This window comes from Vidua macroura, chromosome 11 (assembly GCF_024509145.1).
Source record: "Vidua macroura isolate BioBank_ID:100142 chromosome 11, ASM2450914v1, whole genome shotgun sequence".
NCBI lineage: Eukaryota > Metazoa > Chordata > Aves > Passeriformes > Viduidae > Vidua > Vidua macroura.
The window spans coordinates 479231-498404 of NC_071581.1; the positions used below are offsets into that span (position 1 = coordinate 479231).

At 51.5% G+C, this 19174-nt stretch overlaps 1 protein-coding gene and 1 long non-coding RNA gene across 2 annotated transcripts in view; both read right to left on the reverse strand.

Moving 5' to 3' along the window:
* Window positions 1-9283: 9283 nt before the first annotated feature.
* On the reverse strand, window positions 9284-10515 carry LOC128812878 (uncharacterized). Its single transcript, XR_008438862.1, has 2 exons — window positions 10449-10515; window positions 9284-9662 (listed from the first exon to the last, which is right to left on the reverse strand). It is a non-coding gene; the product is annotated as an uncharacterized LOC128812878 (long non-coding RNA).
* A 52-nt stretch (window positions 10516-10567) lies between these two features.
* LOC128812978 (hydrocephalus-inducing protein-like) overlaps window positions 10568-19174 on the reverse strand; it is a 111953-nt gene continuing 103346 nt past the window's right edge. Inside the window, exons 56-66 of the mRNA XM_053987705.1 lie at window positions 18101-18500; window positions 17214-17325; window positions 16104-16296; window positions 15399-15507; window positions 14556-14810; window positions 14068-14210; window positions 13505-13726; window positions 12151-12311; window positions 11538-11638; window positions 10814-10994; window positions 10568-10580 (exon numbers count right to left, since the gene is read on the reverse strand). Coding sequence (XP_053843680.1) covers window positions 10568-10580; window positions 10814-10994; window positions 11538-11638; window positions 12151-12311; window positions 13505-13726; window positions 14068-14210; window positions 14556-14810; window positions 15399-15507; window positions 16104-16296; window positions 17214-17325; window positions 18101-18500 — 1890 coding nt within the window. The remainder of the gene's footprint in view (window positions 10581-10813; window positions 10995-11537; window positions 11639-12150; window positions 12312-13504; window positions 13727-14067; window positions 14211-14555; window positions 14811-15398; window positions 15508-16103; window positions 16297-17213; window positions 17326-18100; window positions 18501-19174) is intronic.

Genomic DNA, 19174 nt, shown 5'->3' on the forward strand with positions numbered 1-19174 from the left:
GTCGAACGTCCTGCCGAGCCTTACACTCGAACTCCGGCCAAGCCCCCTTGCCTGACCCTACTAGGCTTGGGAAGCTTGGTCTCCCTGCCGAGGTAAGGTCAAACGTCCTGCCGAGCCTTACACTCGAACTCCGGCCAAGCCCCCTTGCCTGACCCTACTAGGCTTGGGAAGCTTGGTCTCCCTGCCGAGGTAAGGTCGAACGTCCTGCCGAGCCTTACACTCGAACTCCGGCCAAGCCCCCTTGCCTGACCCTACTAGGCTTGGGAAGCTTGGTCTCCCTGCCCAGGTAAGGTCAAACGTCCTGCCGAGCCTTACACTCGAACTCCGGCCAAGCTCCCTTGCCTGACCCTACTAGGCTTGGGAAGCTTGGTCTCCCTGCCGAGGTAAGGTCAAACGTCCTGCCGAGCCTTACACTCGAACTCCGGCCAAGCCTTCTTGCTTGACCCTACTAGGCTTGGGAAGCTTGGTCTCCCTGCCCAGGTAAGGTCGAACGTCCTGCCGAGCCTTACACTCGAACTCCGGCCAAGCCCCCTTGCCTGACCCTACTAGGCTTGGGAAGCTTGGTCTCCCTGCCGAGGTAAGGTCGAACGTCCTGCCGAGCCTTACACTCGAACTCCGGCCAAGCCCCTTTGCCTGACCCTACTAGGCTTAGCTTGCTTGCCTTCCTGCCTTTCTGCTTACTCAGGTTAATGCCTGCTCTGACAGGGACATCCTGCCCTGCCTTCCAGGGACATTCCCCTATCTGCTCTGACGGGGACCTCCATCCATGCCTGCCATGGACATCCTACCTGCCCTGTTATCCTGTCCTGCCTGGCGGGGACATGCCCTCTGCCCGGTGGGGACATAACGCTCCTGCCTGCTTGGACATCCCACCTGCCCTGTTGTCCTGTCCTGCCTGGCAGGGACATGCCTTTTGCCTGTCGGGGACATTCTCTCTGTCTGCCAGGTACATGCCCTCTGCCTGCCAGGTACATGTCACTCCTGCCTGCTAGGACACCCCGCCCTACTTGCCAGGGATATCCCACCTGCCATCCTATCCCATCCTGCCAGCGCCGGGGACATGTCCTCTAGGACCTCCACATCCCACCTGCCCTGCGGGGGATATTCCCCTTGCCCTGATTGCCAGGGACTTACTTTGCCCATAGGGCACCTCCACACGCTCGGAGGAGGGCCTGCTTTACTTCTAAGGAGACGCCTCAGTCGCTCCTCTATTCCACTCGCTTCCCCCCGTTCCCGGCCGGCGCCTTCGCAGGAGTCCATAAACGCGGGTACTAGCGGGTCCCTCTCGCTTCGGGGGTCCGAGCTGCCGGCCCCCGTCTCACTCACTCACTCATTCACTCGTCTCCCGGTTTTTCTTACCCATCCGATGCGTTGCTCGTCTCACGCGGATCCTAGGGTCCGAAGGTAGCCAGCAACTCCCGAGGGTCCCTCGAAGCAGGTGGTCGAGATGTCCAGCTGTCCGGGGGTCCTCTTCGGGCGTGGCTCTCCCGGACGAGCCCCCAAATTGAAATGAACAGGGCTAATGCCTTTATTAATGTTCAGCTCTTTATTAAAAAGATCAGCTGGGCAGGGGGCTCAACGCAGAGCTCACCCCCGCGGTTGTAGCTTTCCCAGGCAGCCAAAGGAAGGCGGCGTGCAGAGTCGGTCACTGGAGTCCCGAGCAGCAGCTGTCCTTTCTCCTTTCCTTGTGGCACACCGATGGCCCGAGGATGAGGAGGCGTGGTGTGCAGAGTCTGTTGCTGAAGTCCAAAACAACAGCTGTCCCCGCTCCTTCCGTGGTGGCAGCACCAGGGCTCTCTGTCCCTATCTCCCTGCTTCTCAGAGCCTAATATAGTCTGTTCCTTCTTAGGTGATGGCAACAGTTAAAAGCCAGTCAGGGGATGTGTTTCCCTCTTCCTCAGCTAGGGCATTTGTCTAGACTCCTCTACTGTGTTCAGTTTTTGATTTATATTCATTTCTATCTCCTAAAAATACTCCCATGATCCTAAGGGGTTTCTATTTGCATGTTAGTCCCAGAATGGCAGCGTGGAGGGGTGGGAGGCCAGGTAGTTTAGAGAAAACAAACAGAGCAATTAGCTAATTAGCATTTCAATATCGGTACTTAGCTAGAGTTAGTAGTTTTCTTTTAGTGTTGCCATGGGAACTAGGAAAGCCCTGCCCGCGTCTCTGGGGAACACCTGGAAACTGTTCATAACAATTTCCTCTTACTTTGAGGTAATTCTCTATCTAGCTGGTTAATTTATCAGATGATTTAAATTAAAGTTGGAAACCATTTTAGATGAGAATTTGGAATTCAGCAAGAGCGTCTTTGTAAAATCACAGTACAAGTGCTGGCATTTGAAGTCTTTGAAGAAATAATTCAAAATGCAGTTTATATATACAGCCAAAAATAAAAGTTAGGAAGAAGTAACATGGGATTTGAAGTCAGGACAAAGGAAACTGAGGTTTGGTATGGGTATTGGTATTTTGCACTATAAAAAGAGATATTTTTTTCCCCCACATAAGAAAAAGATATAGAAACCTTTTGGCTTCATATTTTAATCATGAGCTAAGCAATGTCCTTTCATGGCAGGTAGCAAGCCAGCATCTCTCTTTAAACATGGAGATGCTGACTAGTATCTGGAATCTCAGCTAGAGAAGGGGGATTGTGTTACTAAATCAGCTCCAAATACCAAGACTATCTTGGTTGAGCTGCAGCATCAGAATTATTTTTGCTGAATGTCACCCAAGTTTCCCCAGAGACCTTGAAATCAGTGGGATTATGAAGCATGTGTAGTGCAAAAAGGAATTTCTGCACTAAGAGGCTGGATCTCTAATCACCTTGAAGGCACCCCCTTAGGAGGAGGACGGAAGAGGCTTATACTACTTTCAAACCTTTAATTCAAGGGTTTAGTTTCTTCAGTTTAGAAAAGTTAAATTTACCGTTGGGTTAATCAAGTTAAAAGAGAAGCAATTATTAGCTAGAAGAAGCTAAACAGTGCTCCAGAAAGTGAACAGTGCAGGTTATTTCTCTTATTTTAACAAGGTGGTGGTGGCAGGGGCGTTGAACCTTCTCTATTTTGAGAGAGAAGCATGGGTAGGAACATGAAGAAAGGAAAACAAAAGGCAGTGCCCTACAAACACCCCTAAAGAAAAGAATCTGGTATCAGCTCATGGGAAGCAAGCGCATCAAAAAAGAAAATCCATGTGAAGCTGTTCAAAAAGGTTTGTGAGCTACTTTTGAAAGTGTGTGCCCTATCCAAATGAAACATTCCTTTAGGACAGGAAAGAGATCTTTGAAGTGTTCAGTGGTCTGAGGTACTGTGGGTAGAAGGATTTCTGAGAGAAAGAGGGCATGATTTATATTTAGAAGGTTGACCTACCCCAGCCTAGGCCTCAGATACAGGCCTTGGTGAGGCCTTGAAGCCTCTGACGCAGTTGGAAATTCAGTCTGTAGCGCAGTTAGAAATTATGTTAAGGTAATCACAGTGTAATTGAGCTTTCTGGGTGTGAAGCAGTATAGGTCTGCAGTGTGAAACTTTAACCACCTTAAGACAAAGACAAACAATGTTTGCTTGCCAATGAGATTGTACTCACAATTGTAAACTATATTGAAGTGTATATAAACTGCCATCTTACAAACAATAAAGGGAGAATGTACGTTTCACCACATTGGTGCGGATCTGCGTTTGTCCTGTCCAGCCTCCCGGAATTGATGAGTTCAACTGTGGGCGAGAAGTATCAGGGACACAGAACGCACTTCCTCCAGTCATGCTCCAGCTTCAGGGCTATGGAGACTGAGGCCTGCAGGAGACTTCAAAAGCTCTACAGAAACAACTGAACAGCACAACCATCAGACTGCTCCCTGGATGAGCAGGCAGACATGAACCAGGCCTCCTCAGATAAACACAGAGCCAAGTCCTGCCGAGTTTTAGAGGGAGCTGTCAAGAATTCTATCAAAGATTCTCATGGACACGTACAGTGATCATATCCCCTGCTGCTGGCAAGCAGCATCAGAAAGGGAACAACTGAAGTTACAAGGGAGGAGGTAACCTTAAATCATTAGAACAAGAGAAAATTGAGGCCTTGAATTGGGAAACTGTGGCACAAATCCACCAGTGTCATAACCAGTGACAGCATATTACCCTGTGTGAGGAGCCAATTTACTTGTGATTTATCTCAACCCTGGTTGTCAGAGGCACATGGGGAAGGGGCTGCAGAGGTGCCCCGTCCAGGAGGCATGAGGAGAGGACGGAGGAAAGCCCTGTCTCTGGGGAGACTTTGCCTGGCAGCCGGTTCATGTGTCACACGGGACAGGCTGTCAGCAGGGGAACCCCGAAGGCACTGTACCCCAGAGACACCCTGCAAGCCATGGCAAAAGGTCTCTGCCGATGGACTGCAGCGGGACATTGGACTGGGCCAGTGCACTCCTGTCAGCAGGCAGACTTTGGGAGGAGACAGAGCCATAAAAATAACTGCAACACAAGCCATGGGGTTTTTATGAAACTTGCTTTTTGAGTGGGGGGGGGGGGGGGGTGGGGTGGGTGGGGCTTTGGAGACTCTGCGTTTTGCTTTTGGGGGGGGGGGGGGCTTTGAGACTTGCTTTTTGAATCTGGGGGCCTTCTGTGTCTTGTTTCTGCTTTGACTCCAGCCTGCTGAGGCCCTCACTAGATCTTGCTTGCCCTCACATCTGTCCTGTCTCCCTGCATCCCTGACTGACGTCCTGCCTGCTTCGTCTCTGTGTCCCTGAGCCACCTGTGTCCAGCCCTCCCCACCTCCAAGCCAGGCCTCTGTCTCTCTCTCCCACCAATTCTTTTCCCATTTTTCTTCCTCTTGCTCTGTCTTTTCTAGCCATCTTTAGTAGAGTAACTCTTCTTTGTTTTTTTCCTTACCAATAAATGTTTGTCTCAGTTGACTTAATTTCATTCCTGACCGTCTAATTCTAAAAGAGCTGCTCGCAGTTTCCCTCAGTGTAAGGCGACACCCCCCTCATACAATATTGGCATTGCAAGAGCAGGTTCCTGCCAGGCTCTGATTGTTCTGCTCAAACACCTCAGCCAGGAGCTGGGAACAGAGAGATTCCTCCATCAGGAAAAAGCCATTTTGAGAGGGTTAGTCCAGTCTAGTGGCAGTGTAACTTTATCCTGAACACGAGTGCAAGGAGCTCACACTGCACTCTGCCCCCAGAAAAGGCTCCTGCGGAGTTTTCTGCGTTGGAAGAGCCTCTGCTCTCTCTGCAGCAGACAATGCCATCGTGCGGCAGTTCCTGCTTCCTCGGCTGACCCATCCAGGCTAAAAACTGCTGCTTCTATCCCGGAGTTAATAAGCAGACGCCTCTGTCCTGCTGAAGTGTTTCCATAGCATGAGGACACCCCTTAGCAGGATGCAGGCAGGCCCCAACTGGAGATCTTTCTCCAATTTCCAACAGCAGTATTTAAAGGAAAAGCCATTTCTGGGGAAGTGTTCACCAAGGGTAAACCAAGCCCCTGGGGAAGGTTGGTTTCCCAGGGAAACTCATGACCGGTGGTCTGGGTCACCCTTTGGGACTCAGCAGAGGCTGAAGGGTTCCAGTGGCAGCAGCTTGAGGTGGGATGTGTGACCAAGACTATGTGCCACAGTAGCAGATGTCCTGCTCCCTCCTCAATCCCGTAGCAGTCTTCAGTTCTCCAGAGTATGTATCACCACATCTCATGTAAAACTAAGATTAAATAGACTGCAGACAAGCAGCTGGAGCTGCCAAAGGGTGCAGAGAGGATTTGTCTTGTTCTGTAGAGAAACCCAAGTGCTGACTTCTCTGGCCCGTGTAGTAGAGGGTCATCTTCCCTCATTCCCTCAGAGGGACACCAGTGGCTATTTCTTCTTAATATAATAAAGAGGCACATGCACACTGGGAAGGTCATGGTGTTCCAGCACCAACACTGAGCCAACCAGAACAAATCCAAACAGTCCAAACAACACCACATAGAACCAATACCTTTCACTCTTTAACCTAACAACCTTTTGGCTTCAGCAAAATATCACCTCATCTTTCACAATCCACCCTTTCCTTTTATTATCCTTTTTTTTGCTGAAGCCCTTGATTTAATTACCCTGTTTGGTCAGCACAAACTGGTTCCTTTTGTGACGTAGTTATAAATAAGATTAATCAGTTTTTTATTAGGTCAGTGTTAAATTCAGTCTATTGTAAAGTTCCTGATTTGTCAGTTCACGTTGCTGTCCATAGTTCTGCTCCAACTCAAGTACAGTAAGTTGTAGATACACTTGTGTGCAGTGCCTCCTGTTATGAACAGTTTCCAGGTGTTCCCCAGAGACGCGGGCAGGGCTTTCCTAGTTCCCATGGCAACACTAAAAGAAAACTACTAACTCTAGCTAAGTACCGATCTTGAAATGCTAATTAGCTAATTGCTCTGTTTGTTTTCTCTAAACTACCTGGGGACAACCGGCCTCCCACCCCTCCACTCCACGCTGCCACTCTGAGACTAACATGCAAATAGAAACCCCTTAGGATCATGGGAGTATTTTTAGGAGGAAAAAAGAATATAAATCAAAAACTGAACACAGTAGAGGAGTCTAGACAAATGCCCTAGCTGAGGAAGAGGGAAACACATCCCCTGACTGGCTTTTAACTGTTGCCATCACCTAAGAAGGAACAGACTATATTAGGCTCTGAGAAGCAGGGAGATAGGGACAGAGAGCCCTGGTGCTGCCACCACGGAAGGAGCAGGGACAGCTGTTGTTCTGGACTTCAGCAACAGACTCTGCACACCACGCCTCCTCATCCTCGGGCCACTGGTGTGCCACAAGGAAAGGAGTAAAGGACAGCTGCTGCTCAGGACTCCAGTGACCGACTCTGCACGCCTCCTTCCTTTCGGCTGCCTGGGAAAGCTACGACCGCGGGGGCGAGCTCTGCGTCGAGCCCCCTGCCCAGCTGATCTTTTTAATAAAGAGCTGAACATTAATAAAGGCATTAGCCCTGTTCATTTCACCTCCCATCAGCAGTTCCATCCCTGCTTGCTCGGATGATGCAAACCTCAGAGCGTAACTGCAGCATCAAAGATTACCTTCTGTGTTACCCATACCTGCTTCCTGTTCTTTCTTCTAGTTCTGTGCACTAGAACGGCACACTGCAAGGATGTAGAGGTGAAGCACAGAAGCTGCGATCCTCCATCCAGCAATTTCCAGAGTCTTAGAACATCATTTCCTATTCCTCTTTTGTCAAGGTCTGGTTTGATTTGTATTCCCACTGCTCAACACCCGAGGGATTGCAGCCCACACTGCAGCAAAAGTCTCTCTGGTGGCAAATACAGAGGTCAGTCCAGTTTTGCCCTTGACCGTTCACTAATAAATCATCTTTTGAAGATTAAAGGGTCACTTCCCCGTACCACTGTTGCGGGATGCAACATCCCGGAGTTTGGGTTCAGATTAGGGGCTCTGATCTATGTTAGCTAGCCGAGTTTTGTGTAACCCCGCGCACACCCCATGTTTCCCCCTCCCCGTGGTGGTTCGCTCCAGGCTGCCTGCTATTGGAGCTTCCCCCCGTCACTCCTGCAACCACTTCCCGTCCCGTCCAGAGAGTTCCCTGCCAGTCACCCTGATCCCGCAACCCCGTTTGCCCCGGAACCCGGGGTCCGCCCCAGTCCCATCCCTGTTGGTTGCTGTGGTCCACGTCATTGCCACAGCGTTTGTCTCTACTGGGCGGGAGGGCCCCGGTTCCCCTTGACCTGCCCCAAATAATACCCCGCGCCGCCGGATCCTCGGCGCCGTTTTCTTCCATGCGGGCGCTAGGAGTGGACCGCGCTTCCACCTAGGAGCCCTGCGGCAACAATAAACAGCTTCAGCCTCCCGCACGGAAGAGCTGGTCATTCCTCGCCTCCTCGCCGGTTCCCTAGCACCCGGTTACAGCGAGCGGCCAGCCCACCCTCCCGGTGCACAGAAGCCGTGCCCGGGAACAAGCGGCGACCCCGGCCACACCAAGGAGCAGCGCCATAGCCAGGCTCTCAGAGGCTGCGTGCGGCCGGGGAAAGCAATGCACCGCCACATACCACTGTCCAAGTTTGGGGAGGAGCTTCCACTGGTCCTTTGAGAAGCGTGAGACCGCTCTTTTTCTGCACTCCTGGAAACTGTTTCAGCTGTTAAAAGTAGCTGAAAGAGACCTTCCCATGCTGCTGTATCATCTTTCCAGGATTTTATTAGACCCCAATCTCCTGTTTTTATCTGGTGCATGTGAAAGTCTAGATGTTTGGGGTAACAACCCTTTTCATCTAAGATCCGTGAATGAAAGTGCAATTGCCTGCAAATAATTTCTGATCTATAAGTCATTAGTTTCAGCCACTGGTAACCTCTCCTTCCTTCCCATATAAGGTAACCCAAACCACATTCCATAGGGAGAAACTCCTCTGTCCTTTCTTGGAGCAGTTCTGATCCATAATAATGCTAATCTGGTTTCAATCATTCACTTGGTAATATGGTTCTTAAGAATAGCTTTCATTCTCTCCACACATCCAGAGCTTTGAGGGTGCCACGGGGTATGAAATCTTCAATTTATGTCTAATGCAACACATACAGAATGTTACATTTTTGAAGTGTGTTCCCTTATCTGAGTCTATTCTTTCAATTAGCCCATATCTGGAAATGGTTTGTTTTAATAGCATCTTAGCCACTTTGGAGATAGTTGCAGTTGAGATAGGAAAGGCTTCTACCCAGTGGGTGAGGTGATCAACTGTTCCAAGAAGATATTTCCATCTCTGTATTTTGGGGAACTCAGTGTAATCTATTTGCATGTTTTGAAAGGGTCTAAGGGCTAGGGCTCTTCCCTCACTAGGGTGCTTTCTCATCACTTTATTTATCTTTTAACAAATTGAGCATTGCTCAGTCAGTGTTTGGCTACTGTATAGACTCCCTCACAGCAAAAAGTTCTTAAGAATTGATCACACTGAGTGCTTGAGCTCACCAGTGTATTCCTTGGTGTAGCTTAATTAAAATTTCTCTAGCAATTGCTTTATTCATTATCTGCCTCCCTTCCCTGCCCAGCTGTGACCAGAACTACAGCAAAGGGGAAGTGCCTACAGCCGAGGAAAGGCTGTGGTTTGGTATCTGGTTCTGTTTGTTGCTGCTGCCAGTGGTGGTGTTTATTTGCCTTGTTACACATGCTAGTAAAAAACTGCTACTCCGTTCCCCATATCATTGCCTGAAAGCCCCTTAATTTCAGTTATAATAATTTGGAGGGAAGAGGGTCTACATTCTCCATTCCAGAGAGGTCCCACAGATACCTGTCTTTGCAACCAAGACAATCTGACAATTAACAATTTATTGCCAATTGTTTAATTAACAATTAACGAACAATTGATTAACAACTAACAATTAGTTAATTAACTTAGGTAACTAAAAGGTAAGTGAGAGGTCTTCACTGGAGCTTGGAAGGGTAGCTGCAGAGGTCTCCGGTGAAGGGTGGGAGACCATCAGCAGCAGAAGAGACGATGTTGCCGGCTCCTGCCGGATGCTCCAGCTGACACAGATGCTGTCACTCAGGTGGTAGTTTCCCGTGCACCTGCTTCTCGGGTGTCTGGCCTTGCTCTGTCTGCCGTAACACAGACTCTTCAAGTTTACCAAGACTCTTCTCCTCCCGGGCTGTGCCTTTCAAAATCACCCGCACCCTCTTCTGAGTTGGCTTCAGGTTAGGAATCCTAGGAAGAAGGGGACTGGTATTAGCCTGACGAACATTCCCAGCCAGCCGCTTTTCTGTCTCCTTGCAGAGCACACAGTGTTGCATCCTCTCTCTGTGCAAGCAGTGAGCAGCAGATTGAACAACTGCACTCGCTGCATGGAGGCTGCAGAGGTGCAAGGACAGGAACATGACCAGTTAAGTGCCTGGGGACCAACTACAGCACACGAGGTTCCATGTAGAGAAGCAGGCCTTGCTTGTCCCAAAGGAAGCAGAGCTAGGGACTGGCTGGTCCCCAGATCTCTCGTTCCAGATTTTGCAACCCTCCAGGAGCTTAATGTTTCATACAGTGTCTTTTCCCAGTGTCTCCCTACCAAGGCCAGACGATGATCTTTTCGTGCTCATGTGGGTGTTTCTGCTGCCTTCTCTGGGGCTGCCTGGCTCCAGGCCCACCTCCCCATCCCAGTCAGAGGGACTGATGGGAGGGTGTTAGGGGACGAACCAGGCTGTGCTTGGTGATGCCCAGCAATAGGACGAGAGGCAATGGGCAGAACCTGATCAGGAAATTCCACCTGAACCTGAGGAAGAACTTCTTGCCTGTGCAGGTGCCAGCTTGCCCAGAGAGGGTGTGGAGTGTCCCTCACTGGAATCATTCCAGAGCCCTCTGGACACAACCCTGTGCTCTGGGATGACTCCACCTGAGCAGGGAAGTGGGACCAGTTGACCTACTGTGGTCCCTTCCACCCTGTCCCACCCTGTGATTCAGTGATACCCATCAGTAGCATGAGTTGGCAAAGATGTTTCCCACCTGCACAGCACAGTGGCCTTAAAATTCCCCACACACTTTGGGGAGAACTGCGCATGAAAGGTCTGCTCTGGCCAGGAGCAAGGACGCCACAGGAGGGGTTGATGGAGAACAGTGGCACGTCATGGGTGAAATCTGGGAAGATTTCCAGGGAGGAACTGACAGGCTGCAGAGAGACATGCTTTTGCTTTGAGCGGTGTTTCTTCTTGGAAGGATCTGGCTGCTTGGGCTGCTGCTGCTGCTCAGAGGGCTGCTGCTGCTTGGAATCCTGCTGCTGCTGCTCGGAATCCCGCTGCTGCTGCTCCAATTCCTGCAGCAGCTGCAGCCTCAGTTCCTGCATCTCCTTATTCTGCCGCTGCCACTGCCACATCCAGTCCCAGCGCCACTGCCGGTCTCGCCGCTGCTGCCGCAATCTGGCTAACCGCAGCCTCCTGTCAGGCCGCCGCTGCCGCACTTTAGGAACTATCTTAGGAGGATGTTCCAGCTCCCACCAGTAACTACGCAGCAGCTTTCTGCGATGCTTTACAGTTTCATCGGAGAGGAACCGACCTGCAGGGAGGAAGAGGACACCTTTCAAAGACTTATGCTCCAGCAACTCTGCCTCCTGCTGCACGTAGATGGGAGAGCTGGGATGCACTTGGAGCAGCTCTGGCCAAGAACTTTATTCCAGCAGGAAATAGGGCGTCTGGAGCAGAGTCTCTGCCTGCAGCACACACTCCTGTGCCAAAGCTTTTAGACAGTGAGAGTTGCTTTTAGACAGTAACTTTGCATTTGCCCTGGAGTGAGGAACTGCACACAGACAGTGGCTGCAGGGCAGGTCACTAGTTAACACAACTGTTTTTCCCAGTCTCAGACTTCTCAAAGAGATGACCTGATGTCCCCCTTCCCAGTCCTGACCCAGCACGTGGCTCTCCCCAGATCCTGGGTCAGTCCTTTGCAGAGCAGAAGTGGCAGAGCAAGAACAGAAAAGGCTGAAAGGCAGAGAGGGACAAGGAGAAAACTCTGCAGCTGCAGCTGGGAAGATGCTGATGAAAGTGGACGTGTGGACAAGGATGAAAAAGCAATTCATGTTTTGGGGTGAAATGCCCTTACGCATCAGAGTGAATGAGAATGGCTTGTTCACTGGTTCTCTATCTGCGGCATAATCCCAGGAGTACTCCAGGGCTTCCTTCCCTGCGTTGTGAATTTTGAAACTGAAAAGCAAAAAGGAGGAATAAAAAAAAAAGGTCCAATAAATATAAAGCAAATAGTACAGTAACACTGTCTGAGGGACTCCTGGTACCACTTTCTGCTGAGGAGCATCTTCTTCCCCAGGCAACCCTGCCACGCTCAGACTGCTGTCCTGGGTGGCCCAAAACAGTATTTCCAAGTCTGGATGTTTAAGAGGAAAGGGCCAACATGGTGCCCAGGACACCGAAGCTAAGGGGCTTGCTCTGGACTTTAGGCCTTGGTTTGACTGCAAACTTATTCTTGAGCAGATGAGGACAGGTGACACGCAGTGAAAGCAAACCCATGGCTGTTCTCAGCAGAAAGGTATGGCAGCATTGAACCTCTCCTGAGCACCATCTCCTGCTTGGCTTTGCGTGCACATAAATGGGCCTGTGCTGCTTTGGGCTGGGGCAGAGTTCTGGGAAGCAGGCACTGGGCCAGCCCTGGGCAAAGGCAGCTCCTGCTCGCAGGGCCCTGCCTGGCCTCCAGCACTCACGTGGTTGTCCTTGTCTGGGAGGGCTGGGTATCCTTGAACTGAACCACCATCGTCTTCAGCTTCAACTGCTTGTGGGCAGCAACGGCACTGAGGTACACCTCGGCCTCCTGGCTGCTCTCCTCCACCACAGTGTGAGCCGGTTCTGGGTCTATCTCGACCACCTGCAAACAGAGAAGGGAGGAATCACTGAGCAGAGCCCAGAAGGTCTGGCTGAGAAGGGGATCTTCTGGCCTCCAAGATCAGCCTCATAGAGGGACTAGAAAGGACCATTCACTTTTACTTCCCTGGAAAGATGACAAAATTGGGACTGCTCTGCTACAGTACTTGTTTCTACCCAGTGATCAAAGCAGTCACTACCACAGCTGCTAATATCCCCATGGAGACTACAGCTGGTTTCCAGTCCCTGTACTTCAACCTTGTAGAGGGACTGACTCTTTTCCTGGTCCCCTATAAATCCAGCAGGTCTCAAAATTTGGTTTAAGTTCCCCTGCTGGAGCTCTGTAGATGGAGAACCCCAAGACTGAAGAGTTCTAGAAAGCACCTTTTTCTTCTTGTCTTAGGAGAAAGTGCTCTCCAGATGTCTTGTGTGGAGCAACAGCCACACTGCTGGGAGCTGGGGATGGGCATTTTGGGATGTGAAAGATCTCACTTGGAAAGTCTCCAACTGCAGACATTCTGATAGAAAAGAGGATGGTTTAGAGGCCTTAAAATGGTCCAGAAACTCAGAAAGAGCCTTCACCCAAGATGAGTGTGCGTGGCAATAGTGACAATAAAAGCAAGAGTCTCTGGAGATGATCCTTCTCCGGACTCCTCCATACTGTCATACCGTGCCTGGGCTACTCCATGATGAGACAGATATCCCACACAATACAGAGACCACAACCAAATTCTCTGGTATCCGGGCAGACAAAACTTGGAGTTCACCAGCATGTGCAGGAGAAGTGGATTTCTCTCCACTTTAAAAGAAGAGACAGAGTGCAGCAGACTTAACTCCTTGTTGGTGAGAAGGCACCAAATGAGATGAAGAAATTTCTGCCACCATAAAATAGGATAAAATCATAAAACATTGTCCCCCATTCAACATGGGCTGCAACACTTGTGCTTGTGGCACAGACTGATGGTTTGTGTGTGGCTGAAGGTCTCTTGTCAAAAGGCTTCCCCTTCTCGTGTGAGTGTGTCTGGTCACTGTGCATCCACCTCTCCCCTGGAATGCACTGCTGGTGAACCTCACAGCTGTCCAATGTCCAGAGGAAGCAGGAGCTGCTCAGCCAGCAGTGATGGTGTTATGGTGGTTATTTTTTTTTTTTTTTTTTGTAAAAGCTGGGTTGGCTTTTTTTGCCATTTTGCTTCTTACCTTCTCTATTTTAGGGAATTTGTCTCCCGGGTCTTTCCTGGTGGTACTCTTCCATGAGACAGTGCACTTTCGGTCATCCCAGTCAGGAACCTCCCTTTGTGGCAGCTCAAAGTTGATCTTGGTCACCTTACATTTCACAAGGTGCCTCCTGAAGGTGGCTGGGACATCTGATTTCAAAGTCACTGTGATGTCCTTGGCACGGCGAGGACAGAGGTGTCCCACCTAGGGAGAATCAGGGAGTCAAGAGCAAACTGGAAGCACTGCCAAAGGCAGGACTGACAGCACAAGGGACTGATGTGGTGAGCAGCTGTGCCAGGAATCTGCACCTCAGAGTGGATTTATGTGAAGTTTGATAGACAAAAGTATGACCAGAAGGTGCCACCTCCCATAACATGAAGCCTTTTCTGCAAGGCTGGCAGCCTTGGCCCAGCCAAGCCAGTGACTGCCTCTCCTACATGGCACTGGAATGGGCTATCAGTGGTACGTGAGGACTCCCTGCCAGCTCCTGGGAACAGCAGGGCAGGGCTTGAGCAATGGGAAAAGGCAGAGCAGTCCACGCTCACCTTGGGGGAGAACTGGAATGGGGCGTCTGCCTCCCACTCAAAGCGCATGACCTTCCTACGGGTGTGGTTGGTGATGGTGAAGGTCCTGCTGCAGCGCTTCCCGACAAGACAGTCCCCAAACTGGAGGTGATTCATTCTGACAGCTGTTAAGGAGGAGAGCAAGGGATCTCAGCATGCAGGGAGCTCCACCTGCCCCCTTCACGTGAACAGACCCCTGCATGTTCAATACTTCCTCCCAGAGGGAGGAAGGCTTGGAGCAAGGAAGTTCCCCAGGCAGTTCCCCATCCCACCACCTTCAGGAAAACATCCTGACACATCCCTAAGCCTGCGACGTGCAGCACAGCACACACTGCTCTGCATGCATGGCTGCCATGCCCACAGGACACCAAGTCCCGTGGGTGACAGCCCAGGCCTGGCTAGAGGGAGGACACACATGAGCAGACATTTTCCTCTTCCTTGCTCCACCTTGGCAGCTTCTCCTCTCTTACCATCAATGATGTCTTTCTTCAGACTGCTCTCAGCATTCCCCTCCATTGTGTCTTCCTCTAGGCCATCGAGGGTGAATTCATCCTTGTGGCCTTCACCCACCAGCTCTACTAGGGTTTTGTTAGAGCACATGTCCCCCATGAAGAGACAAATCTCCCCTTCCAGACGTCGAGCCCGCGTGGGTTTGAAAATGACATCAAACTCTGTCGATTGCCCGCAATGCAGAAGGAAGAAAGGCTTCTTCGGGGGCTTGCTCTCTGCACAGCAATGGAAATCAGAGTTAAGTGATACAGCTGTACAGAGGAAATAGTTCCATAGGATATATGAGGAATAAGAGGTTGAAACCAGCTGCCTTCTAAGCACAGGTTCTATCCCCAGTGGTTCCAGACCCTCTTCCTATGTTCACAAGACTGCCACCTCCAGACACATCACCACTTAAGCAGCTTAACCGCAGGCTGATGCCCAGCCCTCATTCCATCTGCTTCCAGCCAGCTCCAGCCATATGCAAAGCTGAGCCAAAGAGTGCTTTTGGCTTCTGCTGGCTGTGTGCTCAAGGGCTGTGTCTGTTCAGGCTGGTACCTTCCCACTTGCAGCAAATACTTCAGAGGGTCCACTGAGGTACTGACAGTCCCCCACAACTCAACCCACCATGTCTAGAAGAACAGAAGACTTCCTACAACTGGCTAGGAGGAAACCCTGCAAGAAAAGCCCCAAGAAAAGCTTGGGGGACAGAGAGCCCGAGGAACGACACTGTGCCTAACATCTGGCTGCTGCTCAGAGAAGCCAAGAGCAGGGCACACGTTTTCCCTCCGTGCATGATCACACTTCATGGTTAATGAACTTACCGTTTCCAACGGAGTCCTCTTCCACATCTTCAGTGTGGAATATCCTGAGTGTGGAGGCCCTGCCTTTCAAGAAGAACACTCCATGCTTATCCTCCAGGTGTAACATAATCTGAGAAAAGGGAACCCAGAGCACAACGATACTGGTGAGTACAGGATGGCACAGGGACTGACACCGCAGTGCTGCTGGTCCCGCATGGGAACCCAGCACCTCTCCCACTACAAACAGCACTTAGCACAAAAGTTAAGTCAAACCAGCCTAGAAAAAAGGGTGTTCAGAGGCATCTGGATAGAACTGACACAGAACCAAACAGGACAGAAAGTAATGAGCAGAAGGTAATGAAACCACATCTAAGTCTACTTAAAATGTAGTGAACTGGGAAATCACACGTGTCCATGAGAACAAAAGGTGACCTGAGATACATATATATATATATATGTATGTGTATATATATATATATATATATATATATATATATATATATATATCTCAAATACTTCCACCATCTTTCTTGTGTTCAACTTAAAGAAGAAAGACTGGATGGAAAATTTCCAAGAACTCCCTTCTTGGAGAACAGATGTCAGTCACTTGCTTAAAAAGAATTTCTGACACCTCTTCCCAGGTCTGCCATGTTTTCTGGGACCCGTCCCCTGTGCCACAAGCACTTGTTCCCAAACCAGACCATCCCTTGAGCAGGTCCTCCTCACCTTGACAGGTATGCTGCCGTTGTTACGGATGACCAGGGGCAGCGTCTCTGAATCCCCCAGCCGGAGCCTCTTGAAGCGCAGCACGGCGTTTCCCCTCTCGCTGCGAGCACTCGGGCACACGACTGTCAGCTGCGGCTCGTGCCCCCTCCCGCTGATGGTGAAGGTCAGGGTTTGGGGTTTGATTTTCACAGAGCTGCAGGAGAGGCACAGAAACAATTTCAGCTGGCACTAACCCATTTCTCACTGGGCAAGCGAAGCAGCAAGGGCCAGAGTGTTTTCCCTGCCTGGTGCCCCTGTACCCCACAACACAGCCCCCCCACCAGCCTCTTCCCAATCCACTCAGGGCCATTGGCAAGAGGAATCTGCTCCAAAGAGCCAGAGCCTTCCACAATAACAGTTAAAAATAATTTCACTTAATTGAATCATGCACTACAGCAGGTAAATGAGGCACCAGATGAGATATGGAAAATCCCCTGGCTGCAGTGAGATGAGACTTATGCAACAAGCAAAAGCACAGCATGAAAGCAAGAAAGCAAAAATACATCATCGTCACCATCAGTAAAGATCATTTCCAAGAACAGTAAAAAAGCAATTGCTTATTAGCAGTTAGACTTTTCTTGTTCCAATTCAGCCACTAAAGGGTTGAGGAAGGGCAAGTCAAAGCCCCAGTACACAGGTCCCAGGGCAGAGGAACTAGGCTCCTCTTTCATACCAGCTCCAATCACTCCACAACAGCTTAATGAATGCCAGGTAATCACAGAGGATCATCTCATTTTACAGAAACAAAGAGGAAATTGTCACTGCTGACTTGCTGGTACAGAAACTGCTTCATCTAAGCTTTTGTCCTTGGAAACCCCCAGCTCAGCTGCAGCACATCTCAGTAACTTCTGGTTGGCCACCTAATATTTGCCTGTCTTTGTAGTTCCTCATACAGGCTAAACCATCAGCCTATTTTTTCTTTTCTAAGAGTTACTGCCTCCCAGGTCATCTCATGCCAAGTACTCTGCCTAAGGCTACTGAAAGCATTAGTGCTAACAAGAGGTCTGTTCCTTCCCAGGGGAGAGGCAGCTATCAGTGAGGCCTCCCCCAATATTTCATAGGGTCAGTTACCCTTTTGGGATGACAAGGGAAGCCTTGAATGTGCAGTTGTAGTTCTGCTCATCTGGCGGGGTGAAGGTCACCGTAGCAACGGCATAGGATGAGCCAGGAACGGACATCTTGACTGGATCCAAATTGAAAATGTTTTTGATAGGGGTTTGTTCCTTGTGGGAACCCAGAGAGCAATGTTAGGAGAAAACACCTTTCAACATGACACAGTTTTGTACATAAATGCATTACTGAGAACAGCCCAGGACAGTGTGTCTTCCTGCTTCCCTGGGCAGGATCTGGGGTGGACTTTAACCTTGGGAAGAGTTGTCTGCAGATTTCGACATTGGTTTGTCTTGTGTACATGGCCCTATACTTGCCCTCTGGAGAGATTTGGCTCGGGTCAATGGAATTTCTATCCCTGATGATGACTTTTTGGAGTTTCTTGAATATGCAGACAGTCGTGTTTTTTTCGGGGATCTGGCTTTTTCCCTGAATACAGAGGCTTGGAGATCCCTGTATTTCCTCATCAGGCAAAGCATCATGCGAGATCTCTGGGCGTTTCGATACATGAAAGTTTATTTAGAGCTTCTTCCGATAGTCCAGAAATGGACCTCTTTTCCGATAATCCAGTCTTTGCTGCAGGTGCCCCCCCGCGAAAAGGCGGGGGGGGGGGGGGGGGGGGGGGGCAGAGCCTTTGTCCGTGGCTCAGAAGTTTTCTTCTGCTTCTGCGCAGAGGGAGAATCCTCCACCTCCTCCTCTTCCTGCAGCGTACGAGCCCCGCCTCCACGTCCCTTCGGAGGGTGCGGGGCCGCTCCCGGCGGAGGCGGAGACGCCGCTCCGCCCGCCGGTTTCCCCGCCTGCAGCCGTGCCTCCTCCTCCTCCTGCCCATTCGGAGCTGGGAGACACACCCGCCGCTGAGAGCCAGCCTGAAGCCACCTCGGCAGGGGCGGAGACGCCGCCTGCGCCGGCTCCCGCGCCGGCCCCTGCCTCGGAGTTGTCAGCCGCGCCTCCGGCAGCGCCCGTCATCGCTCCCGCGGCGGCGGCTGCGCCCCCTGCTCCAGCGGCTGATCCCTCCACAGCGGTGGGTTCCGCCGCGCCGGTGGTCCCGCCCGCCGGCTCGGAGCCTGTTCCCGATGCGAGCTGTGATGATATAGAAGACCCCCAGCCTGCGGCGCCGGCCGAGAACCTCCTCGCGCCGGCTCCGCCGCCCACATCGGCTGTGATGCGCGCCTCGCCCGCCCGCAGCGGCCCCCGCGCCGGCCCCGGCTGCCCCGCCGCCTCCCGCGGCTTTCGCCGGGTCGCCAGGCGCTGCCAACAGCAACAGCAGCGAGCAGCAGCAGCCTGGGGCCGCGTTGGAGCGGACCCCGCCGTCTCCAATCAGCCCGGGGTCCCCTCCCAGCCTGTTCTCTGCTGCTGGCGCTCCTCGGCAGCTCCTTGCAGCTGCCGCGAAAGTGAAAGTTATGAAGTTTAGTGCCTTTCTGGGGAACAGTGTTTTTCTTGGTCCAATTCTTGCTTGGATGGGGGATTCTCGCCGGAGCTCGAGGCCCCTCGCCCCTCCCGCTCACGTTTGGGGGGCAGGGGGGATGAGTTCTGGGAATGCAGCCGCTGGTCTTGTGCCCGGAGAGCGTGGGGGTGCTGCCGCCAGGGGTCAGAGAGCTGCGTGCCGGCCCAACCGTGCCGCAGGTCCTGAGAATCAACATTTCTCTGGGAAAAACACCTTCTCTGCTGAGCCCTGGGGCAGTTCTTGTGCCATGCCCTCGTTTGAGGAGCGGGGCCAACCGCGTCCTGAGAGGCTGTGGCTGCGGCCACGGCCAGGCGCGGTGCGGGATGAACACAATGCTGGAAGACTTGCCGTGACACTGGCCGCATGGTGGGGGCGGGCTGTAAAGATGAAGATCCCGCCCCGCCGGTCGGGCTGGGACCGATTGGTCCAAGCCCCCCGGCCGGAGGGCCCCGTGTGCCCCACGGCCGGGTTTGGGATC